A 12,127-nucleotide genomic window follows, 5' to 3' on the forward strand; every position below is an offset into this window, starting at 1 on the left:
CGAGGAAGGAGGGGAGAGACCAAAAGAAGAGAAAGATGACCAAAAATGGAGAGAAAGGAACTCATATTTACCGGACAGTAACCATTGATGGGCGTGTGTGAGGCCCTCTGTACACATCATTTCCTGTCACCCTCAAAACAGCCCTAGAGGGAGCTAGTATTACTGCCCCCATTCTACAGATGAGGCAAGGAGACTTGGAGAAATTAAATAACAAATAAGTAAGACTTATTTGACATAATTAATACAAATTATAATTAAAATAAATTTATTAATTTATTAATAAAATATTTATGTTTATTAATTAATATGAATGAATGCATAACTAAACCTGGGACAGCCTAGACTTGGACTCAGGTCTGTGAGCCTTTTCCGACTCTGACAGGGGGTGGGAGCAACAGAAACAGCGGAGGAGACCCTCCCCGCGCCCCCCCCCCCCAACTCACGGCAGTAGTCGGAGCGCCGCCACTCGATGCACACGTGGAACTTGTGGCACATGGCCACGTACACGGTCAGAGCCACGCAGGGCTGCTGCACGTACTTGGTGTCCCGGACCCACAGCTCACAGAAGGACTCTGGGGGGACCTGGGCACATGCAGAGGCAGTGGTTCGTACCCTGATGGCCCACATCCAGGGCCCAGCTCCTCCCAGCCCCGCCCCGAGGAACAACCAGCCTCTGCAGGCTCCCCGTCTGGGGAGCTCACCCAGATCTCCACCTCCCTGCCCTGGCCACAGGCCCCTCCACAGGCAGGCGCTACCACTCCCGGCCCGGGGGTCCCCTGTGGCAGACCCAGGCGGCACATACGAAGCGGTGGCAGGCGCTGAACGTGCGGTTAGACACCATGCGCAGGCAGGGCGAGCAGTCGGCCGTGGTGCAGCTGTCTGGGCGGAAGCGCGTCTGGCCCACTGAGGTCAGGGAGCTGGGCACCTGCCAGCTATCCAGGAAGGGAGCAGGGTCCTCGGCTCCCCCCACCACAGAGCCATCCTTCAGGGTGAGGTCATTGGCTGCATCCCCGTCACAGATACCTGAAAGGGCAGAAGTATCCCAATAGCCACAATCACCACCACTCACAGGTGTCACTGTCACTCAGCATATTCCTCATGACAATTCTTTCAGGCTGGTATTACTATCATCCCCATTTTACAGATGAGGAAAATGAGGCACAGAGAAGCTAAGAAACCTACTGAGTAAGAAAATATCTCCGTTCTTAGGATATACACACCAACCAAAGGGGCACAATGTCTTGAACTTACTTACAAATGGTCCAGAAAAAATGCATATATATATATATATATATATAGTATATGCATATAAAAGGGCATATATATAAATAGGGAAAGAGAGACACAATTGGGGCAAAATGTGAACAATCAGTAAATCTGGGTAAAAAGTATACGGGAGTTCCTTATACTATTTTTGCAACTTCTAAGTTTGACATTATATCAAAACAGAAAGTTATCCCAGAAAACCTGCTTTAGCAGACACTGCTAGCTAGTTATCACAACTGTTTCCTTTTCCTCCTGGTCAGTCACCCAGGCTCCCTGTGGTTGGGTGAGACCATGTGACTGAGTCCCAGCCAATGGCACGTGAGTGAAGGTGATGGGCACCACTTCCAGGCCTGGTCCATAACAACTCCCCAACTCTTTTCCCTTCTATGGAGTTGGAAGCTGAAAATGGCAGAGCCACAAGATGGAAGGAATTTGGGTCTCTGAATCATCACTCCCCATTTGGGAATAAACTGCTGTTGGTATTAAGGCACTGAGCTGGGGGCAGGGCTGAAGTTTATCTGTCACAGTTTCTAACATGACTTAACTTCCAGCTTCATCTCTCACACACACACACTTCCCTGCACTTGGCTGAAAAGCTTTCTCAGAAGTCCTTCCTTCAAGGGCCCCACAGAGGGACCTGTCCGTGACCTTCCCAATTCTGTGTAACAGATTTTGGTTTGCAGGTCTGTCTTTCACAGAAGCTTTCAGCTCTCTGAGTGCGAGGACTCACCTCCTTTAGACCTCCCTCTCTCGGTATCCCCCACGTTGCCTAGCAGGGTGCCCAGGGAACCAAGTGTTAGTTTGGATAAAATAGAGATGTAAATGAGCTGACTTTGCTCTGACACACCCAGCCACCAGTTTTGTGAATATAAAGCATGATTTAATACAAAACCCTCAGATTTTATCAACGATCCCAATGGTCACATTTTGGGTCTTGGCAGGGAGTCACCGAAGGCTGTCACAAAGGTATCCTAGGGAGGAGGTGGCCCACCAGGTTACTGCTGACCACAGCACTCTTCAGCAGGTGTACACAGCAGAAGGAAGAAATGCCGAGAAATGGATGGTGGAGGTGGTGGTGCTGGTGGTGATGTGTGTGTGTGTGTCTGTAAGGAGAGCTGTTTGTGTCAGTGAGAACGGAAGTTTCATAACACAGGGATTTTGTCTCTTTTGCCCTAGTGAGTGGTACATGGTAAATGTGTGTTGCACAAATGAAAGAGTGAGCATGGAGCAGTCTTATACGTGCTGGTCCATGAGTAGGGGGCATTCTGAATACAGCGGTACAGGTGTGAATGAACAAAATGGGTGCAGATTTATGAACGGAGGGCATGCCAGTGTGTGTGTGTGTAAGTACTCCCGTGTCACCCATCATCATCATCATGGCAGTCTGTGATGGAGTGCCCGTGGGAGCCCACATCCTTCTGCTCCTGCAAAGGACTCCTGTGCCCTTTTTTCTTATCAAAATACATTCATTCCCTTAGGTTATGCTCTCACAATCATGTTGTGTTCTGAAGAGCATTAGTTCCATGTGTTGTGGCAGCTCTGCTGTGTGAACTTAGGCAAGCCACTTAACCTCTCTGAGCCACCTTTCTTCTTTATTTCAAGGGCCAACTCTCAGGGCTGTTGCGTGGATGACCTGGAATAAGTGAGATCAGAGTGTGGAAGTGCTTTGTGAAGTGCCCAGGCGTTTGCAGATGGGAAGGATTATCTGGTATTAGGGAGCTATCAGGGGAGCTGACAGACAATCTCGGCTGAAGTGACATCAGGCTGAAGCCAGAGCCCTGCGCCATCTCCCTGCTGGCAGCTTCAGCCCCAGAACACAAGACATTAGGTCCCTCTGCCCTGGCAGCTCCGCTGGTCCTACCTCTGGCCTGGCGCTCTGTCTCAGCTTTCCCTGGTCCAGGCAGACCTGTGTCTGGGGGCAGAGATGGACCCCTCCCCCCAGCTGGGTCCCACCTCACCACACAGGCCACGGCCCCGGGCCTCGCTGGCTTTGCTGGCCTCCAGGATCATGAGTCCTGAGCTGTGGAGCCACTGGATCTGGAGGTGTGACGGCGTCCGGACCACGTACATGTGGCCAGTGTCCTCAATTCTGAACCCGTGTCTGCTCACGGGGGGCCAGACGGGCTGCGAGTCCACGATCACCTTGTGGGGGGAGGAGGTGTTCAATGTGAGCACAGCTCTTCTGTCTGTCCGTCCGTCCGTCAAATCCATCCATTTATGCAACAGACATTTATTAAGCACCCGCTATGTGCCAGGCTCTGTTTCAGGCACATGCAGCCAAGACACACTCCAAGGTGGCATGGAGGAATTCTGAGAACATCTTTATGAGCACAAAACAATGAAACAAGAAATGCAACAGCTGGAGGCAGGCTGCATGTCTGTGCCCAAATAAACCCAATCCTGCGCCCTCCTCATCATGCTCTTCTTTCCTGATTCTGCTCAGATCATTTCTTCTGGGAGGTTTTCCCAAAATCCTCAGCCTCTGGGTTGGGCACCCCTTCTCTGGGGTCTCCCCATCTCTGTGTTGACCATTGAGACAGAATCCATCTGTTCCCTCATCAAGGCCCCCAGTGGGCTGTGAGCTTCTTGAGAGCAGAAACTATGTCTGATTCACCTCTGAATCTACAGCATCCGCCTTTGGGCCTGACATAAATTGAGGGTTCAATCGATATGTTAAATATGCAGCACACCTCAATTCTCTCAAACACTTTAAATTCAAAGCTACAACCTCTGCTGCATATTGACAGGGTTAAATTTAGATGTATTATGGATTATTAGTTTTACTCTTTAGAAATGGGAGATGAAAAGATTAGGATGTTAAAATATTTGTAATGACTTTACACCTCTCCCAAGAATAACTGTTTTATTAATCACTAGGTAAATTATCCAGCATGTGAACTACTGTGTTGAAGTAGAGGGTGCCCCAGCCCAGCAGTCAGAAAACTTTGACCTTGGGGAAGTCCTGGGCTCTCTCATGGCTTGAGCCTTCCTAGTTCTACAGACAGGGGCTTGGGCTCCACGATCCTGGGGCGCTCTCCCAGTTCTGGGAGTGAACACTCATATCTGAAGCCCAGAGGTCACAGGACTCCAGGTCCAAGTAGGGACAAAGGACAAAAGTTTCAAAACTAAGGACTTGGGCTTTAGCTTCCAGACCAAGATGGAGTGATACAGACTGGATTTACCCTCTTGCCTTAAACAACTAAAAAACCTGACAAAATAGATGGAACAACAGTTTTCAGACATTGGACAGTTGGCAGTGCAGGAGAGTGACTCCTGAGAAGGGGAAACAAATGAGACGGGCCTTATGATTGCCAAGGTTATTGCTTAGAGAAAGGGTCCAGGCCTCAGTGCAGGAAGGAGGAACCCAGGCAGAGTCCAATGGTCTCCCCGAGTTTATGAGACAAGAGTTGGGAGTTCATAGAGGCCAAAAGAGCTAGTGTTTTTACAGGGCAGAATATCGAAAAGAAGAGAGCTGGGGACAGGAGAGAGAGAGAGATCAGAAGCTCTGCAGAGTCCCCCTTGGACCCTGTCCTGACCCTGTCCTGAATACCAATCAGTGTATGCAGATGAGAAAACTACCTGAGGCCAGGGAAAGAACCAGCTGAAAGGAGCAGACAGAACAATCCTCAGTGCTCACCCCAGGCTGGGAACATTTAGAGCTACCACCAGCTAGTGTGGAAAAATCTCATAATTCATAGGGAATAAGGTGAGGATGAAGAAGGCTATTGCTTCAGTAGTGAGGAATCACTACTTAGAATAAAAAATAAAATCACACTTAGCAAAAAGGCTACTCTGGCTCCACCCAACAGGTTTACAATCAAGCCTGAAAAGGATCAAACTGTTTCCAAGCAGTATAACTGTTAGGAAGCTCAAGACTATTTCTAAAAAGAAAAGGAACATCCAGCATCCAATAAGACAAAACTCACAATGTCTGGAATCCAATAAAAAATTGCCAGGCATGCAAAGAAGCAGGAAAATACAACCCAAGATGAGGTGGAAAATCAATCAGACTTGACACATATGACAGAATTAGTAGACAAGGACATAAACAACAATTACTAAAACTATATTCTATATGTTCGAGAAAGTAGAGGAAAACATAAGAACATTAAAGTGAGATGTGGAAGATATAAAAAGACCAAAATCAAAATTCTAGAGATGAAAAATGCAATTAATGTCTGAGATGAAATATACGCTGGATGATATTAACAGACAATTAGACACTGTAGATGAAAATAGTAATAAACTTAAATACAGAGCAATAGATACTATCCAAAATTAAACACGGAAAGAAAAAAAGACTGGAAAAAAATGATGAACAGAGCATAAGTGATCTGTGGAACAACTTCAAGTGGCCTAATATACATAGAATTGGAGTCCCCATAAGAGAACTGAATTACCATACATATCATAACCAAATTACTTAAAGACAGTGATAGCAGGAAAATTGTAAAAGCAGCCAGAGGAAAAAAAGACACATTATGTACAGAGAAACAAAGATAAGAATGACAGAGATTTCTTATCAGAAATAAGCAAGGCAAAAGACAGTGGGACTTCATAGCAGCACCATTCACAAACACAGCCAAAAGGTGGAAACAACCCAAATGTCCATCAGTAGGTGAATGGATAAACAAATTGTGGTGTGTACATACAATGGAATATTATTCAGCAATAAAAATGAATGAAGTACTAATAGATGCTACGATGTGGATGAACCTCAAAAACACGATGCTAAGTGAAAGAAACCGGACACAAAACATCCCAGATTGTATGACCCCATTTATACGAAATATCCAGAATAAGCAAATCTATAGACAGAATGCATATTGGTGGTTTACAGGGGCTGGGGGGATAGGTGAATAGGGAGCATCGCCCTAACCTTTAACAAGGTGTCCTTTTAGGGTGATGAAAATGCTTTAGAATTAGAGAGGGGTGGTGGTTGTACAACATTGTGAATGTACTAAATGCCACTGAACTGTTAACTTTAAAATGGTTAATTTTATGTTATGTCAATTTCACTTCAATTAAAAAATAAAAGATAGTGGAGAAAAATCTTTAAGGTACTGAAAGAAAAACTAAAGTCAATCTGGAATTCCAAACCCAGTGAAAATATCTTTAAAAAATGAAAGCAAGATCAAGACTTTTTCAGACATATGAAAGCTGAAAGAATTTATCACCAGCAGACCTGCACTATAAGAATGTTAAAGGAAGTCCTCAGGCAGAAGAAAAATGATACCAGGTGGAAATCCTGACCTACTCAAAGGAATAAAGAGCACCAGAAATAGTAAATATGTGGATAATATAAATGTTTCTTATTTTTAAAATTGCATTAGAAGATAATTGATTGTTTAAGGAAAAAATAATCACAATGCACCATGGGGTTTATATCAAATGAAGAAGTAAAATGTGTGATAACAGTAGCACAAAGACAGGGAGGACGTGGAAGGATACTGTTACATTCTTATGCTATATGTAACGAGTATAATATTACTTGAGCCAGACTGACAAGTTAAAAATATACACTAAAAACTCTAAGGCCACCACTGAAAGAGAAAAATAAGAATGTATAGATAATAATCCATTATAGGAGATGCAGTGGAATCATTAAAAATAATCCAAAAAAAGGCAGAAAAAGAGGAAAGGGAGGGGAATGAAGAACAGAGGGGACAAATAGAAGACAAATAGCAACATCATGGCATATACAAACCTAATTATATTGATGACAATAAATGTAAATGGTCTAAACATCCCCAATTAAAAGGCAGAGATTGGCAGACTGGATAACAGAAAAAGAAGACCCAACTATTTGCTCCCTACAAAAATCCCACTTTAAGTAAAAAGACATAAATAAGCTAAAAGAAAAAGGATAGAAAAAGATATATCTTAGATATAGATATTAGATATGCATGCTAACACTAACCAAAAGAACACTGGAGAAGCTATTATAGACAAGTCAGATAAAACAGAATTCAGAATAAAGGCTTTTACCTGGATAAAAAGGACATTTCATACTGATAAAGGACTTAATTCATCAGGAGGACATAACAATCCTAAACATTATGCACCTAATAACAGGTTTTCAAAATATGTGAATAAAAAACTGATAAAACTCCAAGGAGAAATAGACAAATCAACAATTATAGTCAGAAATCTCAACATCGTCTCTCTCAATAAGTGATAGAACAAGTAGACAGAAAACGAATAAGGATTTAGAAGGCCTGAACAACACTATCAGCCAGCTTGACCTAACCGATATGCATAGAACACTCCACCAACAACAGAATACACATTTAGCAAGACAGAATATATTCTGGTACATAAAACAAGTCTCACTAAATTTAAAAGGATTCAAGTTAGACAAAGTATGTCCTCTGAACACAATGGAACTAAATTAGAAATCAATAATAGAATCATATCTGGAAAATCATCAAATATTTGGGGACAAGAGAAAACACTTATAAACAACCCATGGGTCAAATAAAAATCAAAAGGGAAATTTAAAAGTATTTTGAAGTTAATGAAAATAAAAACACAACATATCAAAATTTGTAAGATGCAGCTAAATCAGTATCCCAAAGGGAAAATTGTAGCACTAAATGCTTATATTAGAAAAAGAAGAAAGCTCTCAAATCAGTGACCTAGGCCACCACCTTAATAAATTAGAAAAAGAAGAGTAAATTAAACCCAAAGAAAGCAAGAGAAAGAAAATAATAAAGAGCACAAATCAATGAAATAGAAAATGAAAGAACAATAGAGAAAACCAATAAAATCATTCTTCAAGAAAAACAATAAATTTGATAAACCTTTAGCCAGGCTGGGCAGGGAAAAAAGAAAAGACACAAATTACTAATATCAGGAATGAGATAGGATACTTAAACACAGATCCTACAGACATTAAAAGGTAGCAAGAGTATATGATGAACAACTTAATGCCTATAAATTTGACAACTTGGATGAAATGGACAAATTTTGTGAAAGATGCAAATTATCCAAGCTTACCAAAGAAGAAATAGGTAACCAGAATAGCCCTATGTCCTTTAAAGAAATTGAATATGTATTTAAAAACCTCCCCAGAAGAAAATTCCAGGCCCAGATGGCTTCACTGTTGAATTCTACCAAATACGTAAGGAAGAAATATTAATATTACCAAGTCTACACCAACTCTTCTAGAAAACTAAAGAGGGGAAAATACTTTCCAATTCACTATATGATGCCAGCATTACTCTGATACCAAAACTAAAGTAACACATTACAAGAAAAGAAAATTTAAACTAATACACCTCATGAAGATCCAACAATGTATAACAAGAGTAACATATCCCAACCAAGTGTAGTTAATTCCAGGAATGCAAGATTGGTTCAACATTTGAAAATCAAAGTAATTCATCATATTAATAGTCTAAAGAAGACCAGTGGAATATTATTCAGTGCTAAAAAGAAAAGAGCTACCAAGCCATGAAAAGATATGAAGGAACTTTAAATGCATATTACTAAGTGAAAGAAGTCAATCTGAAAAGGCTACATACTATATAGTTCAAACTATGTGACATTTTGGAAAAGGCAAAACTGAGGAGACGATAAAAAGATCAGTGGTTGTGGGGGTGGGTGGTGAACAGACAGAGCACAAAGGATTTTTAGAGCAGTGCAAATACTCTGTATGATACTACAATGATGAATATATGTTATTATACATTTGTCCAAACCCATAGAATGTACAACACCCAGAGTGAACCCTAAGGTAAACTATGGACTTTGGGTGATTATGATGTTTTAATGTAGATTCATCATTGGTAACAAATGCACCATTCTGGTGAGTGATGCTGGTAATGGGGGAGGCTACGCATGTATGGGGGCAGGAGGGATATGGGAAATCTCTGTATCTTCCTCTCAATTTTGTTGTGAATTTTAAACTGTTCTAAAAAAAAATGTCTTACAAAAACAGTCTGAGGAATGATGACAATAAAAAGCTGAATTGCTGTGTCTCCATCAGCAGTTGGCTCTCTTTGTGGGTGCCCCATGACAAAATCTCCTGATGCAAACCACTGGTCTGACCTCAGTAGCATCAACATTGAAGCTTTGTACCTTGGGGAAGCTTTCCAAACAGGAATGGCTAAGAAAGGCATTCTCACAGAGAGCTCAGATATTTCTAAGAAAAAATAATAAGTGAAACTTGGACAACATTGGGGCTTAAACAAGCAGTAAACACCTCTCTGTGTAGTTTATGATATACTTGCTGAATCAAGAACTGCCAGAATCATAAAAAACATCAAAAAAACAATAATAACAGACCTTCAAGAATGGGTGATTTGAAGTTATTAAAGCTAGAAATTGAAACTAGGAAATCCAGAGAGTTCAAGATTTTTTTTAACATGACAGTTAAATTGAACTTGTCTGATTACTCTTAAAAGTTGATTGCACAGTTATTGAATCCCAGGATTATAGTTTCTTTTACTTTAGGTAAACTATCTTCTACTTTTAAACATGTTTATTGAAGACCCTGTTGCTGGTGTTGTAAATGTAAATCTTGACTCAGTTTTTTTTATATATACATAAAATGTTCTCTAAATAAAACAACTATTCTTTGTAAGCTACTTATTTAAAATAAATTTGAAAATCTTTCATTCTTCAAGTAAACACCAATATTATGATCTTGAAAAGAAAGTCTAAAGAAGAAAAACAATACGATTATCTCAACAGATGCATGAAAAAGCGTTTGACAAAAATTCAGCATCTGCTCGTGGTAATAAAAACTCTCAGCAAACTACAATGAGAAAGAGATTTTCTTAACCTGATAAAGGACATCTATAAAAAGCCTACAACTAACTACATGCTTTATAGTGAAAGACTGAATGCCTTCTCCCTAAGATCAGATACAGGACAAGGATGTTGGCTCTCAATCCCTCTTATTCAACATCATACTAGAGACCAGCTAGTGGAATAGGCAAGAAAAATAAATAAAAACCATACACAATGGAAAGGAGGAAATAAAACTGTCTCTATTTGGAGAAGACATAATCGTCTATGTAGAAAACAATGAAGAATCCACAAGAACTAATAAGTGAGTCTAGCAAGGTTGCAAGATACAAGGTCAATACGCAAAAGTCATGTGTACACACAACCATCTAAACAAAAACTCAATGGCAAACACTTTTTTAAAAATGCAACAGTCAATCGTATTTGTACATATTAGCATTGAGCAATTGGAATATAAAATAAAAACAACAGAATAATTTATAATAGCAGCAAAAATATTAAATATTTAGGGATAAATCTAACAAAATATGTGCAAGATTCTTACACTGAAAACTAAAAAACACCAATAAAAAAATCAAAGACCTAAATAAATAGAGAGATGTACCATGTTCATGGATTGGAAAACTCATTGATGTACAGATTGTAATTCTCCCCCCAAATAATTATATAATTAAAGTAATTCCAAACAAAATTCCAGAAGGATGTTTTATAGAAATCAACAAGCTGATTCTAAATTTATATGGAAAGATAAAGGAATTAAAATAGCCAACACAACTTTGAAAAAGAAGAAAGTTGGAAGACTCATACTACCTAATTTTAATAAAAGTTTAATAAAAAGCAACAGTTATCAAGGCAGTGTGACATTGGTTAAAGGACAGATACATAGATTAATGGAACAATATTAAAAGTCCAGAAATAAACCCGAACATTAACGGTCAACTGATTTTTGACAAAAGTGCAATGACAAATTCCATGGAGACAGGATAGTCTTTTCCACAAACGGTGCTGGAACAATTGAGTATCCACAGGCGAAAAAATGAATCTGACGCATACCTCACACCATTTATAAAAATTAACTTAAAATGCAATATACACCTTCAAGTAATACCTAAAACTATAAAACTTCTAGAAGAAAACTTAAGAGAAAATCTTTGTGACCTTGGGTTAGGCAAAGGTTAGTTAGATACAATACCAAAATCGTGATCTATAAAAGAAAAAATTGATAAATTGGACTCCATCAAAATTAATAACTTCTGCCCTTTGAAAGACACTTCTAGATTAACAAAAAAACAGGCCACAGGCCAGGAGATAATATTTATGTCTAATAAAGGACTTGTATCCAAACTATACAAAGAATTCTCAAAACTTAATAAAATAGACAACATAATTTTTAAAATGTGAAAAGATTTGAGCAGACACTTCACCAAAGAAGATATACCATGGAAAATAAACTCTTTATCAGCAATTAGGGAAATGCAAATTAAAACCACAATGAGATCCTATTACACACTGGTTAGAATGACTGGAGAAAAAAAAAAAAAACTGATGCTACAAAATGCCGGCAAAGATGTGAAACAACTGCAACTCTCATGCGTTGCTGGTATGAATGCTAAATGCCCACTTTGCAAAACAATTTGGCAAATTATTGTAAAATTAAACACATCCTTACCATGGAACCCAGCAATCTACTCCTGGTGACTTTATCCATCCAAAACCTTTACGTAAATGTTTATAACAGCTTTATTGTTTTCACCAAAAACTGGAAACAACCCAAAGGTCTTTCAAGTGGTGAATGGATAAACAAATGGTGGTACATCCGTACAATGGAATACTATCCAACAATAAAAAAGAACAAACTACTGATACGTGCAGTAGCATGAATGAATCTCTCTATATACTCTGATTCCATTTATATGGTATTCTGGAAATGGGAAAACTATAGGGACAAAAGGCAGTGGTTGTCAGGAGGTGGGATGAGGGTTTGACAACAAAATGGCACAGAGCAATGTTTGGGGGTGATGCAACTGTTCTATATCATGATCGTGGTGGTGGTTACATGACTGTGGTTTTTTGTTAAAATTTGTAGAATTGTGCACAAACGGGTAAA

At 39.9% G+C, this 12,127-nt stretch overlaps 1 protein-coding gene and 1 non-coding gene across 2 annotated transcripts in view; one reads left to right on the forward strand and one right to left on the reverse strand.

The window, feature by feature from the left end:
- Window positions 1-12,127, reverse strand: part of OTOG (otogelin) — a 94,083-nt gene that overhangs the window by 15,300 nt on the left and 66,656 nt on the right. The window contains exons 40-42 of the mRNA XM_014786825.2: window positions 3,225-3,408; window positions 803-1,023; window positions 444-582 (exon numbers count right to left, since the gene is read on the reverse strand). Coding sequence (XP_014642311.2) covers window positions 444-582; window positions 803-1,023; window positions 3,225-3,408 — 544 coding nt within the window. The remainder of the gene's footprint in view (window positions 1-443; window positions 583-802; window positions 1,024-3,224; window positions 3,409-12,127) is intronic.
- On the forward strand, window positions 9,209-9,324 carry LOC147916551 (small nucleolar RNA SNORD89). The gene has a single exon (XR_015552847.1). It is a non-coding gene; the product is annotated as a small nucleolar RNA SNORD89 (small nucleolar RNA).

This window comes from Ceratotherium simum, chromosome 7 (genome assembly GCF_057802395.1).
Source record: "Ceratotherium simum simum isolate JZ-2026a chromosome 7, ASM5780239v1, whole genome shotgun sequence".
In the NCBI taxonomy this organism is placed as follows: Eukaryota; Metazoa; Chordata; class Mammalia; order Perissodactyla; family Rhinocerotidae; genus Ceratotherium; species Ceratotherium simum.